The following is a 12,533-nucleotide window of genomic DNA, read 5'->3' on the forward strand; positions in this document are numbered from 1 at the left end:
CAGAGGATTCCACAAGTGGATTATGCATTGTGTGGAAAAGTACCTCCATTTGCTGGTCCTAGATTTCCCGGCAATCAATTTCATGGAGTGACCCCTGGTTCTAATGTTATGTGAGAGGGAGAAGAATTTCTCTCCCTCCACTTTCTCCACACCATGCATGATTTTAGAGACCTCTATCATGTCTCCCTGCAGTCCTTTCTCTAAACTAAAAAGCCCCAGGTGTTGTAGCCTAGCCTCCTAAGGAAGGTGCTCTAGGCCCCGATCATCTTGGTTGCCCTCTTCTGCACCTTTTCCAGTTCAACAATGACCTTTTTTAGATGTGGTGACCAGAACTGTACACAGTACTCCAGGTGTGGCCGCACTATAGTTTTGTATAAGGGCATTATAATATGAGCCATTTTATTTTCAATCCCCTGCCTAATGATCCCTAGCATGGAATTGGCCTTTTTCACAGCTGCCGCACATTGAGTCGACACTTTCAACAAGCTGTCCACCACGAACCCAAGATCCCTCTCCTGGTCAGTCGCCGACAGCTCAGATCCCATCAGCACATACTTGAAGTTGGGGTTCTTTGTCCCAATGTACATCACTTTACACTTGCCAGCACTGAACCGGATTTGCCACTTTGTCACCCACTACCCTAATTTGCAGAGCTCCTTTTGGAGCTCCTCACAATCTCTTTTGGATTTCACTACCCGAAAGAGTTTGGTATCATCTGCAAATTTGACCACATCGCTACTTACCCCTACTCCTAGATCAATTATGAATAAATTAAAAAGCACCAGTCCCAGTACAGATCCCTGGGGACCCCACTTTTTACTTCCCTCCAGTGCGAAAACTATCCGTTTATACCTACCCTCTGTTTCCTGTCTTTCAACCAGTTAGCAATCCACACATGTACTTGTCCCTTTATCCCATGACAGCTAAGTTTCCTCAGGAGTCTTTGATGAGGAAGTTTGTTGAAAGCTTTTTGGAAGTCCAGGTATACTATGTCAACTGGATCACCCTTATCCACTCTAGTACCAGTTGCAGGGGAGCAATGGCAGGAGAGAGGGCACGCCCTCAACTCCTGCCTGTGGCTTCCAGCGTCACCTGGTGGGCCACTGTGCAAAACAGGATGCTGGACTAGATGGGTCTTGGGCCTGATCCAGCAGGTCTGTTCTTATGTTCACACACTTGTTGACACTCAAAGAACTCCAAAAGGTTGGTGAGGCAAGATTTGCCTTTGCAGAAGCAATGCTGCTTCCCTCCCAGCAGGGCCTGTTCTTCTATATGCTTTACAATTTTATCCTTGAGGATGCTTTCATTCTATCTGACTCAGTTCTTTAGCTTCCATCCCTGAAAAACTTGTTTCAGCAACAGGTATATTCTCCGTATCCTCTGCCGTGAAGACAGATGCAAAGAACTCATTAAGCTTCTCTACAACTTCCATATTCTCCTTAATAATCCCTTTCACTTCCTCATTATCCAATGGTCCAACCGCCTCCCTGGCAGGTTTTCTGCATCTGATGTATTTAAGGAAGTTTTTGGTATTCCCCTTGATACTTTTGGCTAAATGTTCCTCAAACTCTCTTTTTGCCACCTTGCATTTCTTTTGCCAGAGTTTGTGTTCCTTTCTGTTCTCTTCGTTTGGACAGGCCTTCCAATTTCAGAAGGAAGTCTTCTCCTTTATGGCTTCCTTGACATTACCTGTTAGTGATGCTGGCATCTTCCTGGACTTAGTGGTACCTTTCCTCCTTTTGGGTATGCAATCTAACTGGGCTTCTAGTATTGTGGCTTTGAGTAAACTCCATGAACTCTGGAGCGAAGTAACTCTCCTGATTTTTCCCTTTCAGCTTTCTTTTCACCATACTCCTCACTTTGCAGAAGTTGCCTCTTCTGAAATTCAAAGTGTCTGTGTTAGACTTCCTTGGTGATTCTCTCCCCACATGTATGCTGAATTTGATCGCACTGCTGAGAGGAGAAGGGGGCTCTGCTTTTGCCCTGGCAGTGCTTGACTGGGGGGGCCTGTCCAGGGAGAGGCCAAGTGGCCCGTGTCCACTCCAAGGAGTTGGCAGCGTCCAGAGAGCGCAGAGCGCCAAACCCCATGCAGTTTGGGACTCTTCCCATGCATGTGTGTCTACACGCAGGCTTGCTTGTTTGCAAGGCTTGCTTTGCTTTCATGCTGCCCTCCTGTGTGCAGGAGGCAGCATGGGAAGTATCAGGCTGCATGTGAACCAGCCTCTGGCTGAGCGTGCATCCAGTCTGCCCAGCCCGGTCATTGGTCCTTCTGGCCCTGCGCCCTGAGCTCCTTTCCTTCTTAAGGGGAGCCTGTGAGGCTTTGTGCCCGCAAAACGCAGGCTGTGCCACTGACTAAGCTAAAGCCCCAGTCGCAGCCTCTGGTGGTCTTCAGGGCTGCCTGCCTGCCTGCCCCCTCCAGGCAGCTGTGAGCAGAATTTCCATTTCTTCACCATCCTGCAACAGGATCATCCCTCCCAGATTGTTCCTGGTTAAAAATGGTGCCCTTGGCTGCTTGTAGACTGCGACTCTAAAGACAAGGGGGCAATCCCTCCTGCAGAACCCGTATGGCAGGCCAGGCCTCTGCGGGGCGACCCCCAGTGAGGGAGAGACACACCCAGCCAGCCCTGAGGAATTGGCACTCTTGCCGCAAAGGCGTTTCTCTTCAAGTTCCATCCAGATCACCCCTCTGGTCACTTTAAGCCCTTGAGATCTGGAGCTGTCTAGAGAGCAACAGCAGGGGAGAGAGTCTTCTGTGGGGCAGCCCCACAGGGATTGGGAGAGGGCTCTCACATCCCCTCTCAGTCTTCTCTTCTCCAGGCTGCACGTGGCTAGTGGCACCCAGAATGGGTTAGGTCCTCCAGATGCAGAATAAAATGGAACTATTACTGGGGTTCTGTTAAAGGAGCCTACCTTCGCTTTGGCTTTTTTCTTTTTCCCCCCTTTTGTAGTGGCATCACATAGCTGGCTTGTGTTCATCTTGGGATCGGTGGTGGTTCCTCTGCGAGGAGAGCCAGTCTTGCAGTAGCAAGCATGACTTGTTCCCTTTGCTAAGCTGGCTTTCCCTTGGTTTGTATTTGGATGGGTGATTACTTGCGTGCATTGTCTGCTGTAAGATAGTCCATTGGGGGTGGGGCCGTGGCTCATCTGCTTAGCATACGGAAGGCCCTGGGTTCATTTGCTGGCAGATTCTCCAGGTAGGACTGGGAGAGAATCCTGCCTGAGACCTGGGAGAGCCACTGCCAGTCAGTGTCGACAGTCTTGAGCTAGATAGACCAAAAGTGTAAGGCAGCCCCTATGCCTGAGCTGCTGCTGCTGCTGCTTCCTCTTCCTCCTCCTCCTCCTCTTCTTCTTCTTCTTCTTCTGTCTTAGTGCAGGATTTTGCATTAACAAGAATGTCATCTTGTTAAATTTCAGCCCAGTTTTTTTATTTTATAAAAAAGTTTGCATTTTATTCCTGTCTTCTGAGAGGTTTACTGTCTCTCCCAGTTTTCTGTCATCTGCAGATTTGATGACTGTGCAAATCTCCCATTTATCTAAATGTTAAAGAGACTAGATCTCAGGACAGGACCCTCTGATGAGGAGCCACTGATGAGCGCTCTCTGAGTATAGTTTTCAAACTAGTTGTGAATACATACTATTAACATCTAGCTCATATTTGATCAGTTTACTAACCAGAATATTAGGCGGAACTTTGTCAAATGTTTTGCTGAAACCAAGATAAATTAAATCCACAGCATTCCCATGATCCACTAAGATAACTTGATCAAAAGAAGAGATAAGATTAATAGATCAGTGGATTAATTTTCTACTAAACACTGCATTGTTATGAAGATTCTTACAGATCAGTGGCTGTACAACAAGTTTCCATATAACAACCTAAAAACTTACGTAGGAACATTGGAAGCTGCCATATACTGAGTCAGACCATTGGTCTATCTAGCTCGGTATTGTCTTCACAGACTGACAGCGGCTTCTCCAAGGTTGCAGGCAGGAATTTCTCTCAACCCTGTCTTGGAGATGATGCCAGGGAGGGAACTTGGAACCTTTTGCTCTTCCCAGAGCGGCTTCATCCCCTGAGGGGAATATCTTGCAGTGCTCACACTTCTAGTCTCCCATCCATATGCAGCCAGGGCAGACCCTGCTTAGCTAAGAGGACAAGTCATGCTTGTTACCACAAGACCAGCTCTCCTCTCCAAATTTAAAAGTATGCATGGAACACTAAAAACTATCAAATTTATAAATGGTGTAAGTATGCAAATCCTCATGGAATGAAAAGATAGTACAAGTATAAACATTTAATAAACACTCTCCATTGACCCATACGCCCTGCTGGATCAGGCCTGATGCCCATCTAGTCCAGCATCCTGTTTCAGACAGGGGGCCCCCAGATGCCTCTGGGGAGCCCACAGGCAAGAGGTATGTGCATGCCCTCTCTCCTGCTGTTGCTCCCCTGCAATTAGTATTGAGAGGCATCTTGCCTCTGAGGCTGGAGGTGGCCCACAGCCACTAGACTAGTAGCCATTGATAGCTCTATCCATGAATTTGTCTAAGCCTCTTTTAAAGCCATCCAAGCTGGTGGCCATCACCACATCCCATGGCAATGAATTACACAGATTAATTATGTGCTGTGTAAAAAATTACCTCCTCTTCTCAGTCCTAAATTTCCCGACTTTCAGTTTCATGGGATGACCCCTGGCTCTAGTGTTGTGTGAGAGAGAAAATTATTTTGGCCCACCCTCTCCACTCCATGCATAATTTTATACACCTCTATCCTGTCTCCCCTTAGTCGCCTCTTTTCCAAGGTAAAGAGCCCCAGTTGCTGCAGCCTGGCCTCCTAAGGAAGGTGCTGCAGGCCCCTGATCATCTTAGTTGCCCTTTTCTGCACCTTTTCCAGTTCACCAATGTCCTTCTTAAGATACGGTGACCAAAGCTGTACTCAGCACTCCAGATGTGGCCGCACCATAGATGTGTATAAGGGCATTATAATATGAGCAGTTTTATGTATTTTTATATTAATGTGGACAATGTATATAAAAAGGTAAAAACACGTAATAATAGAAAACATAAATGCAGAGCAACCAATTTGTAAAATGAGAATTAACAATCAGCCTTGCTGCTGAGACATATTTATACAAGTATGGAACAGCTAACATGTTGATATACCTTGTCTTTAAAAAAAGGTATAAATATAATATGCATGGATGGATTGGTGCATGTCTGTCCTGATGATGATGTATATTATATTTTTAGCACTTTGAGTATTACGTTATGAGCTTGTGGAGAGAGGAAGTGTGGGCATTTCTATAGGAAGTAGCGTCAAAAATTTAGAAGTTATAAATATGTATGTTTTACATTTGTTTGTACTATGGGATGACATTGGTGGTTTATGTGTATGTAGTAGTGGAACTTTTCATATTTATTTATTTATTAGATATTGGGTATTATCTTTTTAGAGAAAATTTGAAAGTTTACTCATTGTTCATCAAGTACCTGGCTGCACATGAGAGCATAGCTGCTACTTGGGGAACTCCTTTATAATAATGCCACTGAGGAAGGCCCATTATAGGCCGCAGTGCATTTTCCTGTAGTAGAAATGGATGGGCATTCCCTATATGTGCTTTGCAATTGATGTCAACACCCCATAAGATACGGAATTCACAGTTTCATCTGATTTAAGGACAATGGATTCTCCTTCCATTTTTAATGTTCCATGCATACTTTTAAAATGTCGGGTTTTAGGTGGTTATATGGTGGCGGGTTCTTTTGGGGTCCTTTCACACATCCGGCTGAGCCCACCCAGGCCCTCTTCTGCCTTTCTGCACAATCTGTTGCAGCATCTTCCCCGGTGTTCTCCGTCCCCTACTTTTGGCAGATGAGGCCAGCCTTCGCCCACCTACCGCCTTAGGGCACTTCATCCATTCTCCCTGATTTCAAAATAGACAGAGATTCTGCGATCAGATCGACAAGTTCTTCGTCCTCTAGGGGTGCCGTTTATCCCATTCTGAAGACTTGAACTAATGTCAGGAAGCCGGGCATTTGCTTACTTGTCCTTCCTAATCACTAAGCTCCTTGTGCAGCCACCCCATTGGCTCTTTAGATGTCTTCCATTTGTTTGTGACTGTGCCTTTAGGAACTTCTCCTTCAGTAACCTCCTCCCATCTTGGGCTCCTTTCCCCATCTGTTTATCTAGCTATAGAATCCTGCCTAGGACTTACCAGGGCTTATTACAATCCGCTTTCCTGCAGTCCCATGTTTGTCTGCACTCGCCGCGAGCTTTCCATGAGATCAAGAATTCTTGCATCACTTTCCTCCCCATGTCCCACGGCTTACACCTTCCTGACCGGGTCTTCCTTAATGGTTAGGACCAAGTCAAGAATAGCTGACCAACTTCTGCTTTCCTCCACCTTCAGAAAGAGGAGGTTGTCACCAAGGCGTGTCAGTGGTCGGTTGGTGATTCGGTGCTCAGTGAAGTTCGTTTCCCAACAGAATCGGGGCAGTTGAAGTCCCCCATTACTCCTGATTCTTGCTTCCATGAAGCACCTGTGATTTCTTCCAGGAAAGCTTCATCCATATGATCCGTTCCTTAGCCTGGGTGCCTGTAGTGCACTCCAGCTCTCCTTTTAACTCTGGTGCTCTTCCCTGAGCTAATACAGTACATGCCCTTTTCTGGGATTTCTGGCATTTGGGACAAAGAGCATTTTCCCTCCCTCTCTGCTTTGTCTGTTCTTTTTGGAAGGAATTACACCCTCCAAAGTCTCAGTTATTGCATGTAGAGTCGTATTTGCCTTTTTGCATTAGGAGTCCAAGCTGGTGTGTTTTCCCATGCTATGCACGTTAGATGTCACCAGTCATGGAGATTGTGTTCCAGTTTCTCTGATGCTAGTATATTGTGAGGTTGGCTAGATAACCTCACGACTCCCCCATTTTCTCCTCTAGTGCCAAAGTCGTGTACTTACCTTTGGGCTTTTGCTCTATCCCCCCTTGATCAGCTTGTCAGACTTCTGCCACACTCCTGTTCCTCAGTACTCAACATGAGGTGCAGCGCTTCATTAAAGAAGCTTAAATGTGGTCCCAGAAACCTCATCAGCACCCACTGCCCAACCAGTCCTGCTCCCATGGTCATCCACTACCTTCTGCAGGAAGGCTGGACAAAAGCACACCATCCCCCTGTGGATGAGCAAGAAGAGATCATGAGCAGTGGGCTGGATAGGTCTAGGCAAGCTGACCATCACATCCCAGACCCATGCACAGAGAAGACAGCACGCTGCATGAGCGAACAGGTCCCGCCGGCACATGGCCATCTCTTTACCTCTCAGCAAGGCATCCACAGTCCCATCCTCCTCTTCCTCCCCTTCCTGCAGGTGGTGGTGGAGTCACCTCTGCCCTTAAAGAAGGGTTGGTAGTCTCCTTCCCCACCTAGCGTAGCCTGCTAGAGCTGCCTTCCACTGGGATATTCAGGGCACTCTTTTCGGAAAGATGCTGCGACTCCTTGGCTCCAGGGGTCCCAAATGCCTCCTGATTCTCCTGCTCCCGACAGTCTGTCTCTTCCATGCAGTTTCCTCCTCCCCTTACAGATCTCATCCTGCAACCTCGGCTTCCAATGGCCTGGAGAGTCCTTCCTTTGCTGATTCGCCAGTTTGCTTTCTCCACTGTCCTTGCGCCATCCCTGCAACCTGACCAAGGCGCGTAGGCAAGCTATGTATGTACAGTGTGAGCCAGGGGTTGGGCAAAGTGTCTGCATGCTGGGAGGAGTGGCGATCCGGGGCTGAGGGGTGAAGTGGGTGCTTGGTGTGTTTTGCACCACATGTGGGCGGACCGTGGCTCACCCCACCGCCTCAGGGGCCAGTAGGGCTTGGGCCGGGCCTGCTGCTGCTGCTGCTGCATCCCCTGTCCAAGAGCTCCCCCTCCTCTCTGAGTGTAGGAGGCGTGGGGACTTGCACCCCCAGCCCCCTGACCTTCTCTCCCAGCAGCAGGGGAACCAGCTGGCACATGCTGCAGGTGTAGGCCGGCCTGCTTCCGGGCAAGGAAACAAGCAGAGCACGCCACCCCAGGGCCCTCTTGTCCGTGTCCGGCTTTCGCTCCTTGCCTGCCTGCCAGTTGCTTGAGGTTCTGTCATGTGGTGCTGTGTTGCATGGCACATTGGGTTGCATGGCCTTTTCGGTGGCGGCATCTGTTTAAGGCCAACTGTCTGTACAGGGAAGATCAGTCTGTGCCTTTGGGATGCGGTGTAGAATTCTGCTGAAAGGCGGCTTGTTTCAGTTGTGGTTTTCTTAACCAAGTCTATACTACAGATTTAGCAATGCGCCTGTCTTGCTGAAAAGGCAGGTGTATTGCCAGAGGGGGAGGGAGCTGTTCGCTTAAGTACCGGTGAGGCCATCCAGAAGTGGGCCGTTCCCCGCAGCATCAAGCTCTTGGGCTCTTGCTCCCCGCCCTGTTGAGCACTCCAGGCTGGTTAGCTTATTGTTTTGTTGGTTTAAAAGGTTGGCATAATCCTGCTCCTCCGGTATGATGCTGCTCAGGGCAGCGCGCGCACCATAAATAAATCTAGAGCCAGCATGGTGTAGTGGCTAGAGTGCTGGACTAGGACCAGGGAGACCCGGGTTCAAATCCCCATCCAGCCATGAGACTAGCTGGGTGACTCTGGGCCAGTCACTTCTCTCTCAGCCTCACCTACTTCACAGGGTTGTTGTGAGGAGAAACTCAAGTATGGAGTACACCGCTCTGGGCTCCTTGGAGGAAGAGCCGGATATAAAGTGTGTGTGAGTGTATATATATATATTCAATAAAATTCAGTTTTAAATCAAGACCCAATTAAAACCAATTTTATAGATGAAACCCCAACTAGAAACAGACAACGAATAAAACTAAAATGCCTTCCTTTTAGAAGGTGGGTCTTTGAGTGTTTCTTGAAACCCCGGAGGGAGGGCGCATGACGAAACTCGTCCAGAGCAGCATGATTTGTAAGAGTGGCGTTTTGGAGGGCCTGGATTGCATCTGCTTCCAGTGAAGGGTGTATTCCTGCTGCTGCAATTCCATGACCCCATTGCATCTTTCTTTCTTTCTTTGTTATATTTTTATACTGCCTGATATGTACCTCTATAGGCAGTGTACAAAATTTAAAACAATATTTGAAGATCAGCACAGATTAAAATACACAAAACAATTAAAACAGCATAAAACAGAAATAAAAACAGTAACATGCAACAATTATTAAAACCAATTATTAAATCTTTGGCTCTGTGCATGAATGGAAACGGACTGAGTGCCTCGGTGGAAGGTGGGCTTTTCCCCTGGTCCATATGGCAACACCGGCCAACTTCTGCCAGTCTCGCCAGCAAAAGGATTCGAAGCTCTGCCTTGGCCTTTTTCACGCAGGGCTTTTAGCTCGCATCTCCTCGAAAAGGGAGGTGGGCATTCACATATCGGCCAGATTTACCCCAAAGTCCCTGCAAGCTCTCAGGGAGCTCTTCACACACGATTCGGGTTTTTCATTGTGCATTAGAGTGCAGCCTGACTTATATCCAGGGTAAAAAAAAATCCACTTTTTGCATCGTTTTTTTAGAGCTACTTCGAACTCTCAGTAAAGCCTCACGGGCAACTCGCGGTAAGCCTGCTGTCTGAAAGCCCTCCTGGAACTTCCCACCTGTCTGGTGGGTCCTCCCAGAATCGTCACATGGTCAAAGCTTAGGCGGCTCCTCAGTTTTAAAGCGGGTGGATGGTGACACTCCCTGCAAATGGGGCGTTAGTAGCCTCCTTTCCAGGAGGCTGAGGAGATCACTCGACGTTCTGTGTGTGTGTGTGTGTGTGTGTGTGCCCCACCCCATCCACCAAAGTGGGTACAGTTGTAGGGACACATAGATACACCTCAACGGCGTAGTTTGTAACGGTGTCATCCACCCCAATCCAAGAGGGCAGACGCATAAACCTTTGAGGTGCAAGAGGTTTAATTTGTGAACCGTCTAACTGATTTGAACCAGATTTGCTACAGCTGTAGGGACACATAGGGATGCCCCAGTGGCATGGTGTGTGATGTCGTCATCCATTCCAAGGTGGTGGATGTGTGGACGTTTGAGGCGCAAGCGGGCTAACTTGTAGACCATGTAACCAATTTGAACAAAATTTGGTACAGTTGTAGTGAGTGACACATAGATACACTTCAGCGGCGTAGCTTGTAATAATGTCATCCACCCTGATCCAAGGTGGCAGACACATAAACCTTTGAGGTGCAAGAGGTCTAATTTGTGGACCACTGAGCGGATTTGAACCAAATTTAGTCCAGTTGTAGGTCTAAAGGAAAGGAAAACTGAAAGGAATGTAGGCAGATTAGTTCGTACTTGAACAACTTGTTTTTCTTTTCCTTCGGATGTCTGGGTCTCCAGGGCATTTGAATTTATTTATTTTTCTTCCATCAGGGTTATTGGGAGGTTTTCAGGCATCTTAGTGGCCCAGAAACCATAAACACCGATGTGAGGGCCTGCATATTAAAGACGAGAGGCTCTCAGACAAGGGTCCCCAGATGCTGCTGGACTACAACGCCCATCATCCCCAGCCACAATAACATTTGGTCATTGTGGCTGGGGATGATGGGAGTTGTAGTCCAGCAGCATCCGGGGACACAAAGTTGAGAACCTCGGGTCATAGACAGTGCTTCATGGGGTGAATTTTCTTTAGGGAGTCTGAGGATTTCACTCAGCTTGGGGCATATGTGTGTGTGGGGGGGTGACCATGCTGCTAGTCTGGAAGAGCTGTTCAGGAAGGAGAGGCACTGCCTCAACGGGCTTCCTGCTTTCTTCTAGGCTCAGGCAGCGGGCTCTCCACACACTTCCCCTACCCACGGGACTGGCCGCCCCATGCCAATGCCAGTCAGAGCCACGTCTGCGGGCTCCACCCCAACCCACGTACCCCAGGACTCCCTGGCAGGCGTGGGGGGAGATGTTCAGGAAGCCTTTGCACAAGGTGAGTCTGTTACCAGCCGGAAGGCTCTGTGGTGCGGTGAGTACGGCGGTTTGGCGGCGGTGGGGATCACGTCAGACCCGTGCCGGCTGCCGCTTGCGAATGCTCCTTCGCCCCCATCCTGCCACTTGGAGCAGTGGGGCCTCGTCTTGAGGAGGCAGCTGCGGTGGCTCCTCGCTCTCCCGCCCTGCCTGCAGGCTGGCCATGTGTCAGGGGAGGGGAGGAGGAGGAGGCGGCTGGCAGCAGCCCCGGGCGGGCAGCTCAGCTCCTGGGGCGGAGCAGCCCCTTGCTTGCATCTCTCTTGGAAAGGGGTGTCCTCCTTGCGGTCCTGCATCTCTGTTTCTTTCCCAGGGACCCGGCGGAACCTCCGTAATGATCTGCTGGTAGCGGCTGATTCCATCACCAATACCATGTCCTCTTTGGTGAAGGAGCTCCATTCAGGTACGCAGCCAGTGTTGCAAGGGGACCCGCAGGCCTCGCCAGCATCTTCACCGCTTGGGGCTGGAGAGTCTTCTCTGGAGGGAGGTTTTCCATGGAGAAACATGCCCAAAGGTCATAGAAGGCAGGCGGGCCAGTTCCTGGGGGAGGAGAGCTGGTCTTGTGGCAGCAGGCAAGAATTTCCCCTTTGCTAAGCACAGGGAGGCGTGTTGGGACTGCTCAGCTGAGAGGAGGACTGGCGGAGAGGGAGAGAAGGTAGGTTGCCTGGAGGACGGTGCAGCCCCGGCGTTCTCTCTGCCTGCCATGAAAAGTCCAGAAAGGGGGCACTGGCAACCCCTGCAGAGAGAGAGGGTGGGCTCTTGGGAGAAATCCCGGCCCCAAAGAGAGCGGAAAGGGCAGGTGGTCTGCCTTTGCTGTGGAAGGTTTGTATTGATGTATTGAGCATCTCTGAATACCACCTCAAACCCGCGTCTCTGTGTGGTGTGCAAGAAAACAACACAGATTAAAAATAACATGAACAGAGTTAAAAACCACAACAACTTCTAGAAGTCTAATATGCAAAATATGATAGATAGATAGATAAATAAATAAATAAAAGTCTGGATGCATACATGTGTCTTAGCAGCCCTTTTAAAAACTGTCAGAGATGGGGAGGCTCTCATTTCGGCAAGGAGTGCATTCCAGAGTCTTGGGGCAGCAACAGGGAAGGCCCATCCCTGAGCAGCTGCGGACAAACCTCCCCAGATGATCTCAATGGGCATCGGGCCATTGATTTTTAAAAATTGATTTTTAAAAAGCAATCCTAAAAAAAAAAAAGATTTAAAAACAAAAAGTCTTTACATATCATCGTCCCGGGAGCTGGTTGGATGAGCATTTCCTGGGATGAGTTTGGGTGGTTTCATCCCCCCCAGAGTCACAAGGCTGCACTTTGCTGTAGTTCACCTCCAGCCATTGTGGGGAAGGGTCCGAACTGGCCTTGGGCAGCCCCATAAGAACAAAAGAACAGCCCTGCAGGATCAGGCCCAAGGAGGCCCATCTAATCCGAACTTCAGGCAGTCTTGGATGAAACTGATTATCTAGACCCATTTCAGGCTGGCTTTTGGGCTGGCTACGGGGTGGAGACTGCCTTGGTCGGCCTGATG

The 12,533-nt window shown here is 49.0% G+C and overlaps 1 protein-coding gene across 6 annotated transcripts in view; it reads left to right on the plus strand.

The window, feature by feature from the left end:
• DTNB (dystrobrevin beta) overlaps positions 1–12,533 on the plus strand; it is a 134,358-nt gene that overhangs the window by 109,716 nt on the left and 12,109 nt on the right. For all 6 annotated transcript variants that reach the window (XM_053250483.1, XM_053250498.1, XM_053250507.1 and 3 more), the window contains 2 exons: positions 10,797–10,956; positions 11,305–11,394. In XM_053250483.1, coding sequence (XP_053106458.1) covers positions 10,797–10,956; positions 11,305–11,394 — 250 coding nt within the window. The remainder of the gene's footprint in view (positions 1–10,796; positions 10,957–11,304; positions 11,395–12,533) is intronic.

Source organism: Hemicordylus capensis, chromosome 1, assembly GCF_027244095.1.
Source record: "Hemicordylus capensis ecotype Gifberg chromosome 1, rHemCap1.1.pri, whole genome shotgun sequence".
In the NCBI taxonomy this organism is placed as follows: Eukaryota; Metazoa; Chordata; class Lepidosauria; order Squamata; family Cordylidae; genus Hemicordylus; species Hemicordylus capensis.